This window comes from Acomys russatus, chromosome 16, assembly GCF_903995435.1.
Source record: "Acomys russatus chromosome 16, mAcoRus1.1, whole genome shotgun sequence".
Classification (NCBI taxonomy): Eukaryota; Metazoa; Chordata; class Mammalia; order Rodentia; family Muridae; genus Acomys; species Acomys russatus.
Window position 1 is genome coordinate 45,809,319 of NC_067152.1, and position 23,920 is coordinate 45,833,238.

Sequence of the window (23,920 nt, forward strand, 5' to 3'; positions counted from 1 at the left end):
AGGGCTCACCTGGCTCAGAGACTGCTGTATCCCTTCCTAGGTGAAAGGAAGGGGCCAGAGGGGACAAGAAGACACTCAGGAACTGAGGTGACCATGAGGCCAGGAGGTCCTGGGGCCTCCATGAGAGCCAGAGGGGACTGTACAGTGGGGTCCAGACAGTCACATGTTTAAAAATGCAAATGCTGATGGCTCTGAAACTGAAGCTTCTGTGGTCGCCTTCTGTAAACCTGGCTGCAGATCCTGGGAGCTGGGACAGGGCAGGCGGGGGCAAGCCACCAGCTCCATGCCAGCAAACAAAGAGTTGGGGCTCCACATGCTTGAGCTGGAGCTGCCCTTTGGGGTGTCTGTGTTCTCTGGGCTCCGCTCAGATCCTGTCCCCTGTTCACCAGAACATGTTAATTGGGTTCTGACCTCACTGGCTCCCTCCAGAGCTGACAGAGGAAAGGTGTCTGGGGATGGCGTGGGCTCAGGACTTCTGGGCACAACTGTGGTGGAGCTAAGAGGCTGGAGGAAGACCTGGCTTGCAGGCGGAGGCACAGGGCTGGTCAGCAGGTCAGCTGCGCCCAGAAGGGCAGCTGCAGAGGTCGGCTGGGCACAGGGCCTTAGAGCAGGGAGCTGCTGTCCACAGGAGGCTTCAAAGTGTCTCAGAATCTGGAGGAGAACAGGAAGGAATGGGGGGTCTCGTTTAGTGCTGGGAACAGTGAGGGACAAGGCTCGTCTCCTGTGAGTGTAGGCAGGGACACAGTGTTGTCTGCAGCTGAAATGGTAGAACACAGGAAACAAGTCCTACTAAACAGATGGATGGGCAGCCTGAGCCTCAGAACCTTCAACCAGGCGTCAAGGGAGCTGACGGGACCAAGGAGACCTGATACACCTGGTCACTCTGGACACATGTGCCTGTGACGTCACCCAAAGCTTACTTGGTGCTGTGATAAAAGTGAGTTAAGCGGTGCTAATGGCACAGCCAACCTGGGCTGTGTGGCTGACACTGCAAGTTTAGCAGCAAGAGAAAACAGGAAACCTCAGGTATGTGGTGCATGCCTTTAATGCCAGCACTCGGGAGACAGAGGCAGGGGGATTTCTGTGAGTAGAGCCCGGCCTGGCGAGTTCCAGGCAGGCAGGAAGGGCAGGCATGAGGGGAGCTGGAGCAGCGGGGGTGTGGGGGTGTGTAAATGGCCGCCAGAGGCGACCTTCTGGAGAGGGTTGAGCGTGTGCAGGACACAAGGCGGTGAGCCAGGCTCAGAAGCGGTGTGAGTGGGTGGGTGGGTGGGTGTCCAGGCAAGGGAAGAGGCCAAGGCACCCACAGTGCCAGAGCTCAGGGAGGTAAGCACCACCCACTAAGCAAGGCTGTGGGAATGCGCCCATTGAGTGCTGACCAAGGCCATCTAGGGCCCCTGCCAGGTAGTGAGCTCTGAGACAGGTTCTGTTGCTCCCAGGGCCCAGTGCCCACCTTGGTGGCTCTGTTGGTCACAGGTCCAGGGTTGCCTGCACCAAGTTCCTGCAGCTGCTGCCTGCAGAGGAGGAGGACATGCTCCTGCGGCAGGAGATCAGCACCTCCAAAGGCGGCGATGGCACACAGCGCCCTCTGTGGGCCAGAAGCAGGGGAGGGTGGGAGTCAGCTCTCCAAGGCTCCTCACAAGGAGGCCTGTGTGTGGCCCCACCCTTCGGCTTGGAGTAGGAGCAGACAACTAAACACCCTACCCTCACCCTACTCCCCAGGCTGACCTTACCCCCACCATCTGCACCGTGCTCCCCAGGCTGACCTTACCCCGCCATCTGCACCATGCTCCCTAGGCTGACCTTACCCCACCATCTGCACCGTGCTCCCCAGGCTGGCCCTGATCAGCCAAGGACACCCTCCTGTCTTACTTCACCCCCACAGTACTTGCTCCCTCACACATGCAGCAAGCTCACAGCCTCACCATCTGCTCACACTCACTGGTCCCGACCAGCTGGCGGAGGAGAAGCTCCAGCACAGCCTCACAGTTGAGCAGTCCACACCTGCACAGGGAAGGGACATACGGGAGGAATTGGGGGCGGCCACAGCCAGTTCCCTTCTCCCTCAGGGGACAGGCGCAGGTGGGCAGCTCACTCTTTGATGAAGTGTTGTGTCTCCTCACGGCTCAGGAAGACACGTGGCCCCTGAGTCACAGTTCTTACTAGAGTCAGCTCTTGCTGGCAGTCATTTGGGGGCATGGCCTCAGCCCTGGAAAAAGCACAATGACATGGCCCAGTCAAGACATCAAAGTCTCAGGTCGGTGGGTGGGGCAGCATCTCCTAAGCTCCCACACTGCGCTAAGGTACGGCCTGGAGGTCAGGGAGGCTGTTGGCAGCCCCTCCGCAGAGGTGGCCACCTATCCCACATACCTTTCTGCCAGGTCCCGGCTGGCACCAGAGTGGCTGTCACTGCCAGACCGACTGCCTGAGTCTGAGGCCCTGCTCAGGTTGCTGGTGCAGGAGGAATTCTGGGAACTAGGACCACTGTCCAGCTCATCCCAGCCCCCTGCAGGCTGCCCAGGCTGGTGTTTCACGGCTGAAAGAGAGGGGAATGGCAGGCAAGGCCCCAGTGCTCTCCATGGCCTTACGCCACCTCCTTAGGGACTCTGAGCTCACAGGGCAGGCCCAGAAACCCCAGCACTCAAAATGGGGGAGTGCCTCCTGCCAACCAGGGCAATCAGTTTATCTTTATATCTGTGTGTGCCCCGTTCCCTGCCCTGATACATGACATGAAGGAGCCACCTGGAACTCCAAGGGTGGCAACGCTTGCTTCCATACCTCTGGACCCCAGGATGGCCCCAGGGAGTAGATTCCTAGAGTTGGGAAATGTGTGGCTAGCTGAGGGTGTCACTGCAGGCTGGTAGGTATCACCACGTGGGAAAGGTCCCTGGGTGCTGGGGTTTTCAGGCCCAGAACGCACTGCATTAGCCACAACCTCTGCAGCCCTCTGGATCGTAGAGAGGAAGCTCTCACCCGCAGAGCCTGTGCACAGAGGAGGCGGCATCAGCAAGCTGAGGTCATGTCAGCACCTCAGCCCTCCTCCCTGACTTTGGCCACCTTCTCCAGGATTGGGCCAGGGCCACTGTCTGCTCAGAGCTGGGGAAGGAAAGGCGCGGGCCGCAGGTAGAGCAGAGCGGCAGTGCTGTGCTCTGGACACTTGGCCTGCAGCAAGCAGTTCTGCTTGATGGATGTTCTGGGGGGCTGCCCTGGGAAGTGAAACGTCCTTGGCTCTTCACTCAAAGGGGTACAAACACAGTAGTGTCATGGGCTCATGCTTGCCTAAGAGCTCCCTGAAGAAGGCAGGTTAAAGCATCAGTCAGAGGCCCACAGCAGTAAGGACATAGCTGGATCTCAGCCTCAAGGACAGCTGAGATCACTTGCTCCGTCTAAACAAACTTCAAGTGTCTGGTGCACAGTCCTCATACATGCTACCCTGTCACAACCTGTACAGATGACCCTCGAGGGCCTGTCATGGCCCGGACCATTGCCTCTCAAGCAGCACAAGAGGCCACCACAGCTGGCTGGCTCCAGTCTAGCATCTCCTCCCTGTCTGTCACTCTGTCATACCTTCCTCTCAGCTGGGCAGAGGACACAACACAGGGGCACGTCCAGGAGGGTATGAGTCCACATGTGGTACAGTTGGGGGACAGCTAACGGTGTCAGCAAGGCCTGGCCCTGATCCCTTCATATCTCTACCAAGGGCCCTGCACCTTACCTGTCCGGCCCCACTCCTTAGTGTAGCCAAAGCCCTGGAGAGCACTGTGAGGTCTGGCCTGGGCGCCCATGCCTAAAAGACACTGGGATCAGTGTAGGCCTCCCCCAGCCCTGCCTACGTGGACGCAGACATCTAGGACAAAAGGGAGTCTCTGATGGCTGAGGTGGTCACCAGTGTGGCATACCTGCTGGAGGCAGGACCTGGGGCGGCTGGGACGAAGGCAGTGGTATGGCATCTGAGAACAAGGTGCTACCCAGGTCCTGAAGGAAGAAGTGGAACTCAGGGTCCCACCTGAGCCTGCTGTTCTGCCCACCTCGCCAGCACAGCTGCTTTAGACACCTCCCCTGAGCTGTCCAAGCAGGCCCCAGGGCCAGAGCTCAGCAGGGAGGGGAGACCTGGGTCCTCTGTACCCAACACAGACACTCTGTACTTGCTCACCTGCGCAGCTGCCCGCACTTTCTGGTAGAGGCTATTTCCATGAAGAGGATCGGGGGGCCCTGCGAAAGCTGCAGGGCAGAAGACAAACAGATGGGGCAGGCTGAGCCTGGGCACTGCTTGCTACCCACAGAGCAAGCGTTAAAACCCAGCCATCCCAGACGGGATATCCCCTAGCCCACCTCCTCAACGGGGTCGGGATCTAACACTTAACATTTTTTCCCTTGACCACTCACAGTAGCAAGTCAACCATCTAGCTCCAAGATAGGTAGCCACTGTGTCTGCCAGTGACCCCTGACCTCCCGCACACGCTGGAGCTATGCCTACCTACCCGCTTTCTTGGGTCCGTTCTCCTCAACCCACCTTTCCTCCACAAACCTTTCTGAGGTTTGTCAGGGCCTGAGGTAGACCTGAGTTCTCTATCAAGGCCTTTCAGGTGTGGCTTAAGCCCTGATTCCCAGGCCAGTTCAGCCTGGACTAAAGTCCCTTTGCTAAAAGCCTCCCTCATAGAAAATGAGGTTTTCTTATGTCCCATCAGGCCATGCCCAAGCTTTCCTTGGCTCAGGGCCTTTTCACACACTGGACAACACCACAGCAGCCCTACACATTCCTGTTCTCCTCATCTTTTCAGGGCTAAGAGCCATTCCTCAGAGAATCCTTAGTGGGCACCTCCAGCACAGACACCTTTTCCACATACAAGCCCGGACCAGTCAGGGCCCAAGCACAGCAGCCAAGGGTTGTGCCTCCTGACCCTAGCCCCTGCTTTCCCTGGGCACACCTGTGTCTTTCCATACCTGTGGCTTCCTGGATGAGAGCAGAGTTTCTTCTGAGGATGAGCAGGAAGGAGGAAGAGCCATGACCACACAGGTAAAGCAAGATCTTCAGCACCTGGGCAGATTCAGGGGCTGGCAGCTGTGGCACAGCACAGGCAGCACGCTAACTGCCCTTCCCCCTGCCCCCGCCCGCCCCTCAGGGACTCACCTTGAGCTTCACGTGGCCAGAGTTACTGTCCAGGCGGTTCAGGAGGTACTCCAGCAGGCACTGGCTGCTGCCCAGCGACTCATGAGAAATTTCTGAGTCATTTGGGTTAGGGAAGAAGCAAGCTGACACAAGCTGAGACAAACTCGCCCTCCTATGACCACAGGCCTTCTCAGGCCTCAGTCCATGAGGCCCACCACCACAGGCTTTGGGATGTTTAGGGTGTCCTGGTCTCTACACCATTGGTATTGCGGTTTTTAGGTGCGCCCCTGCCACACACATCTGGATACTAGGGAAAAGAAGTCGTTGGTGGTCCTGGGATACCGGAAGACCCGACCCTCACCTCCGCAGCCCTTCCTGCCATATCAGGTCCGCACTGTTTACTGAACACTAAGCCTCACCAACGAGAAAGGCGCAGAAGGATACTAGCAATCTCTTCAAACAGGTAGCCCGGACACGGGACGTCATCGTCTGAGGTCCCCTTCAGGAGAATGGGGAGCTAAGGGGAGTGAGGACCATGGTGAGATGCTATCTTACACAGGGTGGGTCCCAGCCACTGCTAACGGGTACGGAAGCAAGCCTCGGGCTCTCTGATGCTAAAACTGCCCAGGAAAAAGCCTAAGCGGGAGCAGCCAGGCTCTGCTCTGGCGTGGAGGAGTGGCCCAGGAGAGGAAAATCAATGAAGGCTCTCTAGGTCCAGGCGGGGGTCAGCCCAGCTCTTACATTCATACGTGTAAAGACATTTTAAACACACGTACTTAACAACCAGCAACAGCAAGAACCTCAGAGCCTTGTGTGTGCTGGACGGGTGTGCTGTCAGCCTTTCTGAGTAACGACCCGACGGGACAGAATTGATTTGCCTGACTGGCTTCACGGTTCCTAGAGAATGGCTCACTTAAACTTTATATAGTTGCGCTCGCGCACGATCGCACTGGCTTATTTACTGGCCTGCCTGTTACTCAAAGTACATGGCGTCTCTTTGGTTGAAATCTGGAGACACCTATTTCTCATCACTCAGTATCTGGACAACAGGATGGGGTTTAGGAAGATTTAAGACAAGGATGCAAGCCGGGCGTGGTGGCGCACGCCTTTAATCCCAGCACTTGGGAGGCAGAGGCAGGTGGATCACTGTGAGTTCGAGGCCAGCCTGGTCTACAAAGTGAGTCCAGGACAGCCAAGGCTACACAGAGAAACCCTGTCTCGAAAAACCAAAAACCAAACAAACAAACAAGACAAGGATGCAGACACTGCCTCAGCCATGCTATTTGTCCTCAGCGCCTTTGAGGGAATCTGCAGGAAGGCAGCTGCAGAGTTTAGTACTTTAAGAACGTGTCCCGGCCCTACGAGAGAGGCCTCCTGTAGCACGAACCCTTAAGGAAGGTCCCTGCGGCCACCCAGTGCCCTCAAGCTCCTGTCAGAAAGCCCAGGGACGTCAGCAGCTGTCAACATCCTCCCTCACGCCTCCTGTCCCCCCGAGATGAAGCAGCCAGGCTCTCCGTGTCAAGTGGGCCCCGCCGGAGATCGCCCGCCGCCCTTGGGCTTGTCCTCCGGCTCGCTCATCCTCAGCAGCTGCCGGACAACCTGTCCCGGGCGCCGTGTGTCAGGGACCCGGCCAACTTCACTCACCCTATGTAGGAAGCTCAGGCGGTCCCGCAGAGGCGGCGCTGCCGCCATGGTCCAGGTAAACTCCCAGCCTGCCCCGCTTCCGCCAGGCTTCGGCCCTCCAATCGGTGCGCGTCTCCGCCTCCTCCGGCCAATCGCTCGCAGGAGGCGGGCACAAGGGGGGGAGGTGCCGAAAACATCTTCGCCTTACCCAATCCGAAGTCCCAGTTAGAGACGGACAAGGATTAGTGCCAATTACAGAAGCACAGGAAGGCAACTCTGACCAACCAGGAAACAGTATGAGCGGAGGTGCCGGATGTTCACGCAGTCAACTCCGGAAGGGGCGGGGCAAGATGGCGGCGCCCACAGGGGCCTGGAAGAACCGCTCATGTCCGCCAACGGAGCGGTGTGGGGGCGCGTGCGGAACCGTCTCCGAGCCTTCCCGGAGCATCTGGCGGCCTGCGGAGCCGAGGTACGGAGCGGGCCGAGCTGGGCCTGGAGGGTGGCCGGAAGCGGGGAGGGAAGGAAGGAAGCGACAGCCCCCACCACCGCCGGGTCTTCCCTCAGGCCTCGGCGTACGGCAAGTGCGTGCAGGCCTCCACCGCCCCGGGAGGCCGCCTGAGGAAGGACCTGTGCGTGCGCGAGTTCGAGGCGCTGCGGAGCTGCTTCGCCGCCGCGGTAGGTGGGCGCGTCCCCCCGTAGGGCGAGGCCAAACATCCTTTTTGCTACCAGTCAGCCTCCAGGAGGGATCGGTGAAACGGGGAGGCCTTTCGTTAACTGCTGGCACTGTTGCCGAGGCGGGCGGGCGGGCGGGCGGCCTGGCCGGACCGACCCCAGCTCCCTGCACTCGCCCTCTCGCCCAAGTCCCTGTGCGACGTCGTGGGAGGGCCCTGCTCGGCATGCCTTCCACCTGGGAGTGAGCGCAGCGGGGCGTGGCCGGGTCTCACTGCAGCGCGGGAGAGGCGGTGACCGCCGCTTAGGTCCTTGGTCCTGCCTGATCTTGTGCCTGTGGCCCCTCCACTTCAAGTCCCCTCTGTCTTTGCCTTGCCATGGCCCCTGTCAGTTGCCGTCTGTCTCACTTTCAGTCTCGTAAAGGTAGCCAAAGACTCGGAGTATTGAGTTGATAAAACCCTAGAGGAATAGTGAAAATGGTGGAACAGACCATAGTGAATGTTCCGAAACAAAACTGGTAGGTGCTACCAGATAATAGAGACTTTGGCCTGACCCCCTCCTGGGCGCTGCTGATTGATACCAGTGCTACCGGAAGCTGCTAATGCAGAAAAGATAGGGCCGTTGGTGAGGGACACAGAGAAACCATGTCTCAAAACAACAAAAAAGCCAGAGCGAAGGGGGCGTGGTGGCATGCGCCTTTAATCCCAGCACACTCGGGAGGCAGATGCAGCCCGGTCGCTGTGAGTTGGAGGCCAGCCTGGTCTACAAAGCAAGTCCATGACAGCCAAGATAACACAGAGAAACCCTGTCTCAAAAAACTTTTTAAAAAAGATCAATAAAGTAAGTCAGGATTCTACAATAGCCTTAGGCAGAAAGCAGTGTGTGGGAGAGGTAACCGGTCCTTGAGTTTACTCCAGCCCCGCCTTACCTATCAGCCTTTGGCTAGCTTCCCGTCAGAGGCTGCCAGTCATCAGGTGTTGCACTTTTCTTGTCCCTTCTGACTTGAGCCCTGCCTTCTGGCAGCTTTCCAACCCTGTGTCCCTCCCTGGTCGGGGAAGACAACCAGACAAGCCTTCCACTCTGTGGTTGGTGGCCAGCAGCTGTCATTGAAACCGTGGACACGCTCCCAGTGTTTATGTTTCTGCTTTCTGTGGTGTGTGGCTGGCAAACTGTTGACACCACCTCCTCCTCTGCCTGCATCTCATGTGATTGCCCCTCTGACCCTGCCCTGCACCTGGTAGCGCCGGCACCCAGTCACAGTATTAGGTGGCCTCAGGCAGGGACCCAGCGCACACACCCACGTACACACACTTCAGGCCTTAAAGCCTTTTGGGACTGTGGCATTGGATGTGGCTTTTAAGCCATCTCTAACTTGGGAATAAACAAAACGCTTTCTCTTTCAGGCCAAGAAGACCATGACGGGAGGCTCCTAGGGGGCGCTGATGGCACACAGGAGGAGCTTTGGGGACTGACAGAAGGTGTGGGCAGCTTGAGCCTGGGCGGGGGCAGGGTCTGTTTACCAGCAGTGTGCATGAGGCTCTGGATTTGGTCACAACTGTAACATAAAGAGCAATGGTGGTTATTTAATCTGGCACAGGCTCAGACTTCATACACAGAGCATGGTGTAAGGAACTGGTCTCCCCAGGACAGGATATCCAGAGCATACCTACACCCCCACCCCAGCCCACCCCACCCCAAGGTCTGGGCCATAGAACTCTGCCCCAGGGCCCTCATTAAAAACTTCTCACCAAGGGCTGGAGAGACATTCAACAGTTAAGAGCACTTGTTTGTCGTTTAGAGGACCCAGGTTCAGCCGCCAGCATCTATATGGCAGCTCACACTATCTTTAACTCCAGTTCCAGGGTGTCCAACACCCTCTTCTGGCCTCTGCAGGAACCAGGCCCACGTGTGGTACACACACATACGTGTAGGCAAAACATATAAAATTAAATCTTAAAACAAAAAGCCTACTATTCTCACCAAAAGTCTATAGTCTAGGTCTGGCACCCAGGCCTCGATCTGACTGCTTATGAGAAGGGCACACCAGAGACAAACACAGCAACAGCACAAGGGAGAGAGCCCACGGGATAAGCAATGCCCTATAGACAGCTGTCCAGGGAATTGGGCTTTTCTGGACAAAAGTCAACAAGGAGGGTCTCCTTGGGACCTGGAGTGAGGGGACAGCCATCCCTGCATCCTGTCAAGGGTGATGGCTCCTGGCCTGCCTTCTTTCCCTCCTCTTTACATAACGAGCTTTACAAAATTTCAAAGCAAGGGCATCTAACGGCTACTGTGGAACTGGCCTGCCTTACCTGGGTGAGAAAACCCATGCTTTTTAGTTTGGGATTTATTCAGTGTGTATGGGTATTGTAGCTGCATGTGTGTATGTGCTCTCTCTGTGTGCCTGGTGGCCAGGCAGGCCCAAAGGCATTGGATCCCCTGGAACTAGAGTTAAACATAGTTGTGAGCTGCCGTGTGGGTGCTGGGAATCAAACCAGTGCCCTCTGCAAGAGCAACAAGTGCTTCTGTCCAATCTAAAGGGACCTTACTCTGGGCAGGCCACCTCTCCTGCTGCTGCCACGGCAGCGGAGTGAGCGACTGCCAGGGATTACGCATCATTCTCCACAAATCAGAAGCTCTACCTACTGTTTTTACCCACGTTCTGCGCTCCCAGCCCGAGACCAGCCTCCCCGGCGGTCTTGCCGCCAACCTGCCCCATCATCTTGAAGTTGTCATGAAAGCGCACTGACGGTAGCTTCTTACATCTTCTCTCTGAAGACTTCCAACTTTGCTCCAGCAAACTCAGGCTCCCTCAAACTTGTCTGGCAAAACATTCTCTCATTGTCTCGTCATCCTCCATCCTAACCTGAGGTGGCAGACAGATGCAGGCCTGCAGGGCCTCCTCCCCAGTCATGGTTCCACCATTTGCTTCTCACATACACACTGTATTCCCAAGGACTACTGTTAGTGAAATCTCGGTCCCCAGCTAGTTGGTGTGCTTTTGGGAGGTTCTAGAAACTTCAGCAAGTAGGTCATTGCAGGCATGCTTTTGAAGCTTGTGCTGATCCCCAGTTCCTGTCCAACAGGACATGGGAAACCTCTACCATATGCTGTGAAGTGCTGACCCGCCGCACAGGCCAGGCAACCACAGTACTAAGAATGAGCAAAATAAATCCAAGTTGTGGTCAAGTCCTCGGGCCACAGCTGTGCAGGCTTCTTCGGCCTTTGCGCCTGCAGTATTCTCAGGCCTCCAAACTCAGGCTCAAGAGTGCCGCCTACAGTCGAGACAGTCACTGTGGCTGTGTCAGCCTCATAGCCACTGACTGTTGAAGCGTGCAGTCGGTCCGTGGGGCGGCTGGAGCAGATACTGAGACTAGGGGGTTTATAAAGAAAGCAATGTAGTCTTCACAGCCTGGGAGCCCAGAGGTTAACAGTCAGGGCTCAGGACTGCTGAATCTTCACTGGGCCAGCGAACACAGGACGAAGGTTGCCTCTGCCTCCTGAGTGTCGGGACTGAAGGTGCGCAGCCCCACCCTACACCACTCCAGCCATCTGTTCTTTTGAGAGCTTGAGCTCCTTTGTATTTCCGCCCCACTCCGTTGCCCGGGGAACAGAAGCATGCATCCTGGCCTGGTCGCGTGCCTACCTGTTCTGCAGTACCGTCCTGTACAGGTACCACATCCCAGCACCTTGTACCAGGTGGGCCTGACCCCACACCCACTAAAGGCTCAACTGACAGGCTACCCCGCCCCCCCCCCCCCCCCCCGCCTTTACAGGACCCAGCGGGAGGTTCTGTCTGCTTCAGCGCTTCTGCAGTTCAGCAGCAACACATAGATCTGTTTCTAAAGGAAGAAGTGCCCTTACCTGAAGGCTGTGGGTGGCCAGGAGGAAGAGCTGGGGACAAGGACAGCCCTGCTCAGTCTAGGACAGTCGACTGTTCTCAGACCAGGATGCCAGAATGGCCTCAGGGCTGTTGAGCTGTGAGAAGCCCAGTGCCAGCAGGGTGACAAGAGTCCTAGTCTGAGAGGATGGCCAGAGGCATCTCACACCAAACAATGGTGTATTTGGAACAGTTTTTACCCAGAAGCCATGGGAAGAAGCCTACGACCTGCCCTTCACTTGCGCACCTCTTCACTGGGACACCACCCCTTCAATGGCGCACCACCCCTTCACTGGCGCACCACCCCTTCACTGGCGCACCACCCCTACAATGGCGCACCACCCCTTCACTGGCGCACCACCCCTTCACTGGCGCACCACCCCTTCACTGGGACACCACCCCTTCACTGGGACACCACCCCTTCAGCGTGAGCCACACTTGGTCCTGCCCAGCTCCTTAGGGTAGCAGCAGTCACAGAGGGCCTGTGAAGTTTGCAGCACTGTCACTCTCTGGGTTTTCAAGCTATCCAACATCATCTTTAAAAATTGTTGGGCCTGGTGTGGCGCACGCCTTTAATCCCAGCAGGCAGAGGCAGGAGGATCTCTGTGAGTTTGAGGCCAGCCTGGTCTACAAAGTGAATCTAGGACAGCCAAGGCTACACAGAGAAGCCCTGTCTTGAAAAACCAAATTTAATTAATTAATTAAAAATTGTGACAAAGAGTCGGGCATGATGGCACACACCTGTAATCCTAGCACTTGGGAGGCAGAGGCAGGTGGATCTCTGTTGAATTCGAGGACAGCCTGGTCTACAAAGTGAGTCCAGGACAGCCAGGACAGAGAGACCCTGTCTCATTAAAAAAAAAAAAACAAAACAAAACTTATGACAAGGGCTTGAGAGATGGTTCAGTGTTTTGGGGCATTTATTCTCACAGAGAACCCAGGTTTGGTTCCCAGGACTGCTATAGTGGCTCACGATTATCCACAGCTCCTGCTCCAGGGTATCTGCCACCCTCTTCTGACCTCCAAGGGCACACTGCATGCATCTAGTGCAGAGACTGGTAAACAAAGCACTCATGTGCATAAATAAATCTAAACTTTAAAAATTATAATATATTTCAAGAGGTACAGAGAGCACACACTGAGGTGTGGCCAAGGCCATATATTATGACCCACTGAGGTTCAGGGCAGGGCTCGGGGACAAACCAGGTTCTTGTCCCTCAGCCTCACAAGTGCCTCACAGGGCTAGAGAGTGAGAAAATAAAGACCATCCTCTACTCAAAGACAACAGGATTATGTCTTCCTGCTTGGACTCCCAGGAACACGGCCCTGACTGTACCACTGGCCAGATGGCAGCTCCACCCTCTGAGCAGATGCAGAACAGATAAGACATCCCAAAGCCTGCCCTGTGGCCAGCCTGTGCTTCTTACCAAGGGGATCAGCATGGCACAGGGAGCTAAGCTATCTGTGGGGCCCCCAGCTCCACTCAGCTGACGATGGCTGGGGAATGAATGGACCCCATGACCTTGAGCCCTGGCCGGTATCAGCCATGAATTGGTGGGTTTTCCTTTAGGTAAACCAACTTGACTCACTAGATGTTAGTGACATTTTATTTTTTGTTTCATAATCAATTTCAAAGAATGTGGACGACGGGAAACGAGGAGAGCCATTACCTCCTTCCCTGGCCCAGGTCAAGTCATACCCACCCCAGGACAGACAGATGCTGTTGCAGCTTTCCCACACCATGGAGAACACAGGACACATCCATCAGAGTGGCCAGCTGACACAGGTTAGATGAAGATTGGCAGCTTCACAGCCATCTGCCCTGTCAGAGCTGCCACTGGCCGCACCGTGGGTCTGAACAGACGAGCTGCTGCCGTGCAGCATCAGTGTGGAACCTCAGCACGGCTGTTCCTGGGCTGGCTCAAGGCCCGGACCATATTTGGACTAGTGAGTGCTTTGGCATAGCCTTGGGGTGACAGGGCGTCTAGGGTGGGGTGGCAGGTCAGACTTTCATGACTCATCACATGAGAATGTGGCCTCCAGCTGCAGTTCCACCAGAGCACGCCAGCTGTGCCCGACACTGGACAGCGGGTTCTCAGGCCTCCTCTCCACCTCCAGGCAGCTGCCTGATCTGCCGGCTATGGACCACTTGCAGGGCGGCCCCTGCAGCCTGGCGGAGCTGGGTGTCCAGAGCACTGCGCAGGTCGTTCACTTGTACGTCAGGCAGGGAGTTAAAGCTAATGATGACCCCATCCTTGGGGGCCGGCTCCTTCTCGGGATGCGAGGCAAGGTCCCGCCGTCTCCTCCGGAGGTCAGAGCCAGCCTGCACTTTTAGGTCTCGGTTGGGTTTGGCGTTCTCTGGCTTCTGACCCTCAGGCACAGCTAGTCTGGGCCCAGAGTTAGGATCTGGCCTCTGCTTTGCCTCCTGGATGGCAGCACCCCCCTTTCCCCTGGGCTGGTCCTCAGCAGGTATGTGAACCCCTCGGGGAGCCTCACTTCTTACCTCGAGTTGAGAACCCCGACCTTTGTCAAAGCCGTCCTGGAGTTCCTGCTGAAGCCTGGCCCGGAGCTGAGAGCCTGCACCTGCTGGCCTGCTGGGTGGGCGCATGGTGGGCCCAGATCGCCTGGACTGCGTGTGGGGGTCCTGAGCTTCCGCCCCTGCCGAGGGCTGGGCAGCCTCTTTCCAAGTGTCAGCACCAGGGGCCATGGCTTCCCTTTCAGTTTCCTTCCCCTCCTGGGAACCGCCACCAAGGACAGCTTGGTGCTGCCTGGCAACTGCCTCTGCACGCTGCTTCTCTGCATTCTTGGGTTCCCCAGCAGGGTCTGGCTTGAGCGCTGGTCCCAAGTCCCCTGGGACCTGCTCCCTCACAGCGCCAGCTCCAACATTGAGCGCAGCACCTTTCTGATCTTCTCGCAGCTTTGCTGGGCCCCCCTGGGGCTTCGTATTAGAGACACCAGCAGGAAGGTCAGCAAGGTCTCTGCCTGGCACCACCCTGGCTTCCCCCAGGGAGTGCTGGCCCATCTCTTGGGATGGAGCAGGGCGACCCCTGGGAGCTCCAAGCACAGGGTTCAAAGGCTGTGAAGGGTCTTCTTCCAGTGTCTCCCCAGCATGTTCATCCAGGGCCGCCTCCTGGCCTCTGAGTGCAGCCGCCCCGGGCTCTGGCTGCATGTCGGCTGCAAAGGAAGGTGAGTGTCAGTTTAGCCAGAGACATGAACACACACTGCTGATGTGCTGACTGAAAAGAAAATTTCAAGCACCTAAGATTCTTGAGAGCTGGAGAGCCAGCTTGACAGTTAAGAATGCTTGCTGTTCTTGCAGAGCCAGAGCTACAGTCCCAGCACCTAATCCGGCAGCTCACAAGGGCCTGTAACTCCAGGTCTAAGGGATCTGACATCCTCCTCTCCCCTCCACACACAGACATGCATACTAAAAATACATAAACCTATATAAGCGAGAGTCGCTCCTTCCGCACCTCAGGCTGAGACCCCGGCCTGTCTGGCTGCCTGCTCCCCGGGGCTGGGTCCTACCTACCAGGCTTAGGCCTGTCCTCCTCGTCCTCCTGCCGCTGCTGCCGGATCTCCTTGTGCTGCTCCTCGATCACCTGGAGCAGCTTCTCCTGCTGGTCCAGGAGGCGCTTCTGCTGCACCTGCTGCTCTTTGATCACCTGCAGCAGCACGGCATGGTCCAGCATCTCTGCCCTCCCAGCTTCTGGTGGGGACACATGCAGTCAGTGCACGCCACACACCTGTGGGACTGCTGGCCTCGCACTGCAGACAGTGACCCGTGGGGAACCGGGCCTGCCGTGCCCTATCAGCCACACCACCTGTGTCACCCCAATCCCACTGGCACAGCAGTGGGGCACTTAACCACAGCCCTAGCCGCGAGCCCCAAGGACAGCTCCCTGGCCAGCAGCGGTCCAGCCTGCTTCTCCTCCCCTCTCGGTGGATCAGATACACTGGCACAGCCCACATCCCTGTCTGTCGCTGGATGAAAATTCATGTCCAGATAAAATCTGAGAAGGAATGTACCAGAAAGTTAGTTGTAGGTTCTCTGAATTGGGTGCTTACTTACTACCTCTCACAGTTGCTCTAATTAACTAACACAAGAGAAAATAAACCTACAGGTCTTTAAAAAAAAAGTTTTACTATTTAAAAAAAAAGTGTCTTCTGAGATGAAGAGAACCTTAAAAACAAGAGTCTGTGGAGCATGAGCAGCTGTCCGTGTGGCCTGGACACGTGGGCAGCCCCAGGGAGCGAGGGAGCTCCATCTTATCAATGGAGGGGAAGAGACAGGAACAGCACGGGAAAGATGAAGACCCGCCTGTTCAAATTTGCTGTGTCCTATCCACGCAATACTGGTGGCCACCCACAAGTGCAGCAAGGGCTGGCTGGATTTTCACTGGACCAGTTATCTGAAGCAATCAGCCAGGGCAGGTTAATTTTCACAACTCGTAACACTTTCGAATTAGGCATCTTCAGAAGTTGATAGGTTAGGGACTAGGTATCAGAGCATAAAAACATCTTGTGTGAGGTGAGGATGGAACATGTCTTTTAACTGTAGCACACAAAAGATATAGGCAAGCAGATCTCTGTGAGTTCGAGGCCAGCCAGGGCTTCTCAGCTCCAAGGTGCAGGGCACACACTCACAGGCTCCACTCCAGTAACTAGCTGAAGCAGTTATGAACACACCCTAGGGCCTCCCCCAACCAAACCCCTCAGTGGCCAGTGCAAGAAAAGAAAGGCAGGTTGGACCAAGGAGAGAATGCTGGGGGCCCGCCATGAAGAGAACAGAGTTGACTTGAGTGGCTTGGGAAGGAAAGGCCTCACAACACAGGGCTCAAAGCAGTGTCCCCACAGGCCACCTCACCCTGACTGCACAACCACAGAGCTACCAGTTGTATAAAGACACAGTTACACTAAGAACAGGGCTCTAAAAGAGCCGGCCCCATGCCTCATGTACTCCTTAGCAGACTAGCCATGAGTTGGTTCTGGGAGAAAGGTACAGTGTCCAGCTGGAAGCCTCATGCAGCAAACGTTAAAACTGCATGGTGACTGGCTTTTCTACAGAACCTACCAGAGACAGGTGTGCACATAGGTGGAAACCCCCACACTAGACACAGTGGGACCTATGGACACAGGCCACACACACAGCAGCAGGTAGACTAGACACAGTGGGACCTATGGGTGCAAGCCACACACACAGCAGCAGGTAGACTGGACACAGTGGGACCTATGGGTGCAAGCCACACACACAGCAGCAGGTAGACTAGACACAGTGGGACCTATGGATGCAGGCCACACACACAGCAGCAGGTAGACTGGACACAGTGGGACCTATGGGTGCAAGCCACACACACAGCAGCAGGTTTAGACTGGACACAGTGGGACCTATGGGTGCAAGCCACACACACAGCAGCAGGTAGACTAGACACAGTGGGACCTATGGGTGCAAGCCACACACACAGCAGCAGGTAGACTAGACACAGTGGGACCTATGGATGCAGGCCACACATAGCAGCAGCAGGAACATGCAGCCCCAATCGTGTCCCTAGCTCAGGGTTAGGTTACTTAAGGACACCATTCCGCTGTCCTCTAAGGAAAAGGCCCCAGGGGCTGAGAAGGAAGAGGGAGCTGGGGTGTCAAGGACCCCACCTGGGGGGCTGTGCTATGTCTGGAGGGGGCCGCGCCTGGGGATGGACACATCTCCATGCAGGGCACTCGCGGGCCTCCACACGCATGCTTCTTTTGCGTCACAGCCCTGAGCCGTACCTGCGACTAGCTTTTTAATCTCAGCTGTCCGTCCCATTGAGAGGCATATGGAAGAGAGGCACAATAGGAAACCATGAAAGTCTCTTCTCCAGAAAGAAAAACATCAAAGATTCAAACATGTTTTGGTGACAGATAACAGAAACTGGAACCAACAAACATAGCCAGAGTAAAACCAGAGGCAAAAAAACAAAACCCCTCAAGTGTCAGAAAGTTTTCCCAAACAACTTGTGAGCGCCAACCAAGCAGAAGGGGCCTCTGGGTTCTGGCCCCCCAGGCCTGCATATCAGCCTGGAGCAGTCCCATGTCAGCTGTAGTAGCTGGACAGCTGCTCGAGGCTGGCCTTCAGGGCTGCATGAGAAGCCAACCCTTGAGGTGGGGGATGGGGCAAAGGGGGAGGAGCATGAACACCCAAGGCAGGCCCAGCTCAGAGCTGCCCAAGGCCACTGCTGGGATCCAGGAGAGCCAAGCAGACCACCGCCTATTCCCAGACAAAGCACCAGGGTCAGACCAGGTGCGGGGTCAGCTGGAGGCCTCCTGGGAAGGCCACCACTGCCTCCCCTGAAACACAAGAAACACACGACGATAAAAAGTAAAAATGGGCCGAGCATGGTGATGCACGCCTTTGATCCCAGCACTTGGAAGGCAGAGGCAGGTGGATCGCTGTGAGTTCAAGGCCAGCCTGATCTACAGAGCTAGTCCAGGACAGCCAGGGCTACACAGAGAGACCCTGTCTCTTGAAAAACCAAAAAGAAAAAAAAAAAAAAAAAAAAAAGAATTCAAAATGGACATGGAAGGTTAGAGAACTCCGGGCAAGTCAACCCCCGAGAGCTTTAAGTGCCAGGGCAGGCCACAGGGTAAGCTGCTGAACACCCGTGCCACCCCAGCCTGACTAGTGCACAGATCGATCCACCTAAAGCCTTCAAGGGAGTCTTCACACCTGCACACAGAGCTGGCCCTTCGCACCTGGGCACCGAGGCCTCCCTCCAGCCTTTAAGTGGTGGAAATATTAACATACTTGCTTTAAGATGAAATTAAAATGGCAATTAAGGCCACGTGACCATGTGACACTTTTAAACGGCAAAAAAGGGAGATAAAAACAGTCCTAGAGAGGCGCTAGAGGAAAGCTACTGGTGGGAGGTAACGGGGGTCACCAAAGGTGTGTCCTTGACTTTTGTGCCAACAGAGGCAGGAGGGATCCAGCAGCACCCACCCCACCTCATTCTGGGGCTCCTTCCAAGGGGCTAAGGCCAGCCTCACCTTCCAGCTTGCTCCCTGCCTGGTCTCCACCGGGTTGCTCGGCCTCCGCCTGCTCCCTCTGATCTGCAGCCTCCGGCCTCTGCACAGGGAGACCCTCCTTCCCACCTGCACACAGGGAGACTCAGCTGGTTTGTTGGAAAGTCAAAAGTTTGGGGGTGGGGTGAGGAGCTGGCAGATGGTTCCTAAAATGACTCCATAACTAGCGCCCCCCCCCAGCGCACTTTATATTCAACCTGATTATTACCAGGGAAGTAATACAAAAATATTTAACAATCGCACAGGCTGATGGCAGCAAGCCAGTGTTAACTACCTTCATCAATTAAAATGCAAGCCCCGCCCTGACCAGCTCTTAGCCCGTACTTAGCAGTGTGGTAACTGTCGAGTGTTCCTGCACTGTCCCCTGTGTGCACCCAGACACACGAGAACAGCGTGGCTCCTGACATTTAGTGGCAAACAGCGGTGTGACAGGTGTCACAGAAGCTGTCAAGAGACAGGCTGCTGAAGGGGCCCCTACACCCACACGCTAATCTTGTGAGAAGAGAGCGCTGGGGGCTGAGAAGGACCACCCGTTTCTGCTGCACCTACCAAGGGAGTTTCCTGAGGTGGGCTCCGAGGAAGCCGACACTCACCAGCATTGCTCTCCACAGCACTCTCCATGGGCTTCCATGGGGCCCCTCCAGCCTTCTGTGCGGCCTCCTCACCATCACCTGCCACCAGAGCATTCTGCTCCACAGAGAGCCTGGCCTGGGGGACTGGATGCAGATCGCTATTGCCTGGTCTGGAGTCCTCCTTCCCGGGCTGCACAGGTGGCTGACCATTTGCTTCTGGAACCTTCTGAGGATGTTCAGCTTCCCTCACTGCCAGTGCTTGCTCGGGTCTCTTCCCTTCCTCTCCCCTCTCAGGCTCCTGCTTCTCCCTCTCGGACTCAGGTGGGGGTGGTGCCACTTGGCCCCTGGCCCCAGGGTCTCCTTCATGTGGGAGCCTGGGGGGTGGTGCCACCTGGCCCCTGGCCCCCGGGTCTCCTTCATGTGGGAGCCTGGGGGGTGGCTTTTCCTCCTCTGGCCCTTCTCGGTCTTGACCTTCGTCCACAAGCACTCTGTCATGAGGAACAGGAGGCTCATGGCGATGGGCCTCACCCACAGGGACAGCAACACCTGGAAGGAGACAGGAAGGCTGAGGAGCTCAGGGTGAACAGACACCCCTCTTTACCTTCCTAGGGAAGCTGCACTGGCCTTGGGCTCTCAGCAGTGTGGCCCGGCTGCCTCCACAGCTATCTGAGGACTGACGAGGTTCCTAGAATGTTAAAGTTACAAGAGGACCTCAGTGGGCAGCTATCTTGGCCAGGGGGAAGGCAGAGCACAGGGCAGACATGCGAGCCCCTCACAAGGCTGCTTAAGCCTTTCTCTGCCAAGGCAGCCTGTGCCACCTAGCCACTTACCCTGACCTGGGCGATCCAGCTGTGCGGCTTCCTGCTTCTCCTTGGGGGCTTCCCCTCCAGCTACATCCACTGGGCCCTTAATCTGGGCCTGCTCCAGCGCCTCTTTGTCCTCTGGCGGCTTTGGCTTCTCTTGGCCATCAGCAACCTCCATGGGCTCCTGGTCTACAAGCACAGGACAGTGAGCTCAGGCTGGGTCGCTCCCTAGGGTCAGGACCACTTGTCGAGCTAAGTGGAGGCAGGTTTCTTCCTATGCTAGCGTGGTTATCAGCTAAGCGGCACCGAAGCCTTTTTATTCATGATGAAAAATGTCATAATTCAGTTTATACCTGTAGGTAGGTGACACTCTATACAATACTTGCCCACAACCACCAGGTGGCAGCATGGGCACGCAGCCAGGCAATGTCCCTAGGGTCTCCCAGCAGGAGCCAAACCAAACCTGTCAGCCCTCAGGCACAGGCTGAGAGGCTTTAAAGGATACAGCTGGACAGCCCAGTCAACCTCTTGCTGCTGGTGGGGGAAATTACACCACAGGGTGAGGACAAGAGAGGCTGCCAAAGGGGCCTTCTATGTCCACAGCAGAGCAGGGCCACAGAACTGGAGAAAACTAGCTTCTCTGAAAGAGACTACTTTTGAGATCTGGGGATCTAGCTCAGTAGGTAGCATGCGTTGGCCTCGGCCAGGGTTCAGTGCCAGCATAATATAAACTAGGTATGGCACTAGGATGACGCCACAGTACGTCACACACACATGCATGCACACAAACTCAGTATAACGGACGCAGGAACATTATAAATTCAGGTAGTGCTCTTAACCTCTGAGCCATCTCTCCAGCCCCAATGACAGCTTCTTGCTGCCACACTCCAGCAAGGTCCTGGGCTCTGCCCACACACAGGAATGGACCAGTGAGGTAGCACGGCACATGCTCATCTGCTGCAGTCTTCCCTAGCAGACAGACAGACAGGCATCCTGCCTCACAGATAGCAGACAGCAGCTCCAAGGGTGTCCTTCCTTCCTTAGTGAGAGAGGGCCCAAAGGCCTGCCTCCTAGGGCCTTGCTTGTGGAGCCAGGCTCACTACAGACTTGAAGTCCTCCCTTGTCTTCCCCCACTCGGCCTGACTTCCAGGCTTGAGGCTGCTTCCACCTGAGGGAGCTGGACAGCAGCTCCACATCCCAATGCAGCTCTGCTGGCCGCTGGCCTCTCCCACTGTCCCTGGATGTCTTGTCTGGTGGAGATGGGGATGCTCAGCCCTGGATGTTGGCATCCAGCACAGAGATGCTAAACCCTGTCCTGTGGATGAGCTCCTTAGTGCTGCAAGGACAGCCCCATCTTTAGGGGCTCAGCAACCCAGCGTGCTAAGGAAGTTAAGAGAAAAAAAGGGCCTAACATTTTTCTCAAAGTCAGCGCCTGCTCTAGGGAGCGTTCCTAACAGCCGGGTTCTGCTTTTGTCTCTAGGCTTCTGAGGAAGGGACCGCTTGCTGAGGTCTGACTTAAACTCAATCTTGTGGGCTTAGCTCTGTAGCTCACCTTTCCAAATATGGCTCACACCATAAGCTCCTGAGAGCTGGAGGGCTGGGCTAGTGGCTGGGAGCACCACTGTAAGGCCTCCATGCCAGCAAGGGTGCCTCCGCTCTTCATTCTTGGTTCCTCCTCAAACTAGCATGTGCAGTGGGGTGCACAGGAAGCCAAGGCTGCAGCCCTTGAGCAGCACCAGAGCCCTAGTGCACACAGGCCTCAAGTAAGACAGCAGCTACCCAAGGGAACCGTTCTAATTCAGCAGGTCCTGTGAGGGCCACCACCTCAGGAGAAGCCAGGGCAATGAGCCCACTGCCTCCCCCTGGCACACCAGCAGTAAAACTAAACAAGATTATAGTAGAGGCCAGGAGCATGTGACACAAGGAGCTTTAGAAACCTCACCAAGGCACAAAGGCAAGATGACAGGCCCGTCAAGAAGTCAGCCAAGGAGAAAGGAGCTCCTAGCAGCAAGGTCTCTCCCGGGGGTCAAAGGTGCTGGGGCCAGGAGGAGTGCCCAAGGCAGCAGCAGGCGGCGGCAGAGAGGGAGTGATGACAGGAAGATGGAGCCGGTCACACACTGGAGGAGTGTCGCGTACAGCTGTGTGCCTGACTAGCACCCACAGGACCTCATGGCTGCCAGTATGTTCTCCTAACTTCTACTTTCCACTAACGAGTGCTGCCTCCCCCGGCCCCCATGCTGCAGGAGAAAGGGTGCAGGCTTTAGCTGAGCTGCCCCATGCTGCACAAGGTGGGTGGGGAAAAGGCACAAAAGGAAGCGACAGTGTTCAAAGAAGCAGCCAGAAACACCACAAAGTCCACGTCGGCCCCCAAGACTGTCTAGGGAAGCATCGGGCACAGAGATAAGTGGCCTAATTAGACATTTTAAATGGATAATTGTCTTCCTGAGCTTTCACAGGGACTCAGCCAGGCTCACCAAAGGCCCAGGAGGCCAAGCATGGGGCCCCAGGCTGCACCTGATGGTCACGTGTGTCATGTGAGTGTACGGTGCAGTCACAGCACATGCTGGGCTCTCACTAGAGCAAGCAGATTCCGTCTGTGGCCCCATAACATCAAAGAGACCAATAACAAGGCTCTCACATCCTGATGTGCAGCTGACAGGGCAGTCAGAGAAGGCCCTAAGTCCCAGCCCTGCCCAAACGAGGCAAGCCCTCAATTAAGTGGGAGGCTGGGTGGCTGGAAAACAGAACTGGCTAAAAACAGCCGGCATGTGGCTCTGAGAGGAGCCATGTGTGTTCTTACAGACTCATGATGAAATGCAAACCAGATGCTGCCTCAGAGGGCGCAGGTGAGCGGCGGCCTGTGTGTGCTACAGAGCTGGGGCCCAGCTGCTGGCTACGACTAGAGGCTGCACAGGACAGCCACAGGAGCCTGGATGTGGACGGAGGAGAAACTCATTATCAGCCCAGCTTCTGCTGGGGTGACCTCCGAGCCACGATGGCCTCGCTACCCACAGCAAGGGGTTCACCAGGATGCCATGCTCACCGTCCCTTCCTTTCTGTGTGGTCATTCCCATGTCCACACCTGTTCTCTGTCTAGTGTCACCGGCAGTGGCATCAGATTGGTTTTTCCAGGAGAAATCTTTACCAGCTGGGATGGGCACACAATGTGCGCCCCCTTCCTCAAGCACGCTTCTTCTAGTCCACTCGGCACACACACATGGCGCTCTGCAGCCTCCTAACACGCCATCTTCACCCTGAGAACCCCAACTATCACCAGGGTGTCCAATGGTCCTGCCGTCTTCTTAGCCCCTTGATTCCTGGATCTGGGACAGGAGGGCCTTCTCTGCCTTTGCCAACAAGAGGGCAGATGAGAGCATGCACAGCTACGCAAACAGGCAGAGGAGAGCATGCACAGCTACGCAAAGGTCTGGGCTGAATGAGGGTGGTGGCCCGGGAGAGCAGCTTGGGGCAACACTACGGTGATGGCACTGGATGAGGGGCCCCCAGGGAGGACAAAGACCCAAGGATCCCTAAGAGCTCAGGAGTGTGCAGCAAGCGTATCCACTCGAGTGCCCTTCAATAGGACCTTCTCTTCTGTACACTTCAGGCATTGTCTCTAAGGCAGGCGACTAGCCAGACCCTCCACAATGGCCCGAAACCTGCCAGGGAGGATGGGGCCCTTCCCCTCAGAGCTAGAGCTAGACAAATGTTTCATAAATCTGCACCCAGCCCTCACTGACTTTTAGCCTAATGTGTGACACCCACCACTACCCACCCATTACAACGCCCATACCTGCTGCCACTCACAGCTACAAGGCAGCCATGGGTAATGCTTGATGGCTAATGCTGGGCCTGTGTTACCCTTACCAGCTATGCCTGGGACAGCTGGGTGCATCAACCATCGTAAACAGACATACACAGAAAGTAACTCTGAAAATACACATCCTGTACCCCTGTGGCACGGCCACAGGGCAGGAAGATGGGGCACCATCAAGGCTTGCTGAGGTGGCTTGCCATTGTGTGAGGAAATATGGCCAGTAAGTCTGGCAAAGGTAAAAAACGTGAAACAGCAAACGAAGCTGAGACATACTAGCTGGCTTCATCAAGGGGAAAACTGGCTCAAATTTACATTCTTAAAACAAAAAAATTAGGCAACATCCAAAAATGTACTTACTGTTCGGTGTTCACAATCGCCAATCGTGGA

The 23,920-nt window shown here is 56.1% G+C and overlaps 3 protein-coding genes across 4 annotated transcripts in view; 1 reads left to right on the plus strand and 2 right to left on the minus strand.

Moving 5' to 3' along the window:
• Nucleotides 1–67: 67 nt before the first annotated feature.
• Tepsin (TEPSIN adaptor related protein complex 4 accessory protein) lies at nt 68–6,814 on the minus strand. Its single transcript, XM_051159194.1, has 13 exons — nt 6,752–6,814; nt 5,552–5,624; nt 5,129–5,220; nt 4,942–5,035; nt 4,151–4,218; nt 3,897–3,972; nt 3,713–3,784; nt 2,776–2,979; nt 2,368–2,533; nt 2,093–2,206; nt 1,923–2,001; nt 1,451–1,585; nt 68–651 (listed from the first exon to the last, which is right to left on the minus strand). The coding sequence occupies exons 1-13, from the start codon at nt 6,797–6,799 to the stop codon at nt 160–162; spliced, it is 1,713 nt and encodes a 570-aa protein (XP_051015151.1). The 5' UTR covers nt 6,800–6,814; the 3' UTR covers nt 68–159.
• Nucleotides 6,815–7,073: 259 nt separating this feature from the next.
• On the plus strand, nt 7,074–8,846 carry Ndufaf8 (NADH:ubiquinone oxidoreductase complex assembly factor 8). Its single transcript, XM_051159190.1, has 3 exons — nt 7,074–7,199; nt 7,295–7,405; nt 8,803–8,846. Exons 1-3 carry the CDS (start codon nt 7,116–7,118, stop codon nt 8,830–8,832), a joined length of 225 nt encoding a protein of 74 aa, XP_051015147.1. The 5' UTR covers nt 7,074–7,115; the 3' UTR covers nt 8,833–8,846.
• Nucleotides 8,847–13,217: 4,371 nt separating this feature from the next.
• The window catches only part of Slc38a10 (solute carrier family 38 member 10), a 48,391-nt gene continuing 37,688 nt past the window's right edge, over nt 13,218–23,920 (minus strand). The window contains exons 12-18 of one of the 2 annotated variants that reach the window (XM_051159191.1): nt 19,744–19,905; nt 19,342–19,459; nt 18,935–19,287; nt 18,306–18,410; nt 17,049–17,072; nt 14,812–14,988; nt 13,218–14,453 (exon numbers count right to left, since the gene is read on the minus strand). In XM_051159191.1, coding sequence (XP_051015148.1) covers nt 13,375–14,453; nt 14,812–14,988; nt 17,049–17,072; nt 18,306–18,410; nt 18,935–19,287; nt 19,342–19,459; nt 19,744–19,905 — 2,018 coding nt within the window. In that variant the 3' untranslated portion in view covers nt 13,218–13,374. The remainder of the gene's footprint in view (nt 14,454–14,811; nt 14,989–17,048; nt 17,073–18,305; nt 18,411–18,934; nt 19,288–19,341; nt 19,460–19,743; nt 19,906–23,920) is intronic. The other variant, XM_051159192.1, reaches the window with a different exon arrangement.

Excerpts from the sequence above, each read along its gene's own strand:
- Tepsin (XM_051159194.1), bottom strand. The coding sequence starts at position 6,799 with ATGGCGGCAGCGCCGCCTCTGCGGGACCGCCTGAGCTTCCTACATAGG. Across the intron at positions 3,785-3,896 it reads CCAGGTCCTGCCTCCAGCAG|GCATGGGCGCCCAGGCCAGA; the intron begins GTATGCCACACT and ends AGTGTCTTTTAG. Across the intron at positions 2,207-2,367 it reads AGCCGGGACCTGGCAGAAAG|GGCTGAGGCCATGCCCCCAA; the intron begins GTATGTGGGATA and ends TGCTTTTTCCAG.
- Ndufaf8 (XM_051159190.1), top strand. The coding sequence starts at position 7,116 with ATGTCCGCCAACGGAGCGGTGTGGGGGCGCGTGCGGAACCGTCTCCGA. Across the intron at positions 7,200-7,294 it reads TGGCGGCCTGCGGAGCCGAG|GCCTCGGCGTACGGCAAGTG; the intron begins GTACGGAGCGGG and ends GTCTTCCCTCAG. Across the intron at positions 7,406-8,802 it reads GGAGCTGCTTCGCCGCCGCG|GCCAAGAAGACCATGACGGG; the intron begins GTAGGTGGGCGC and ends TTTCTCTTTCAG.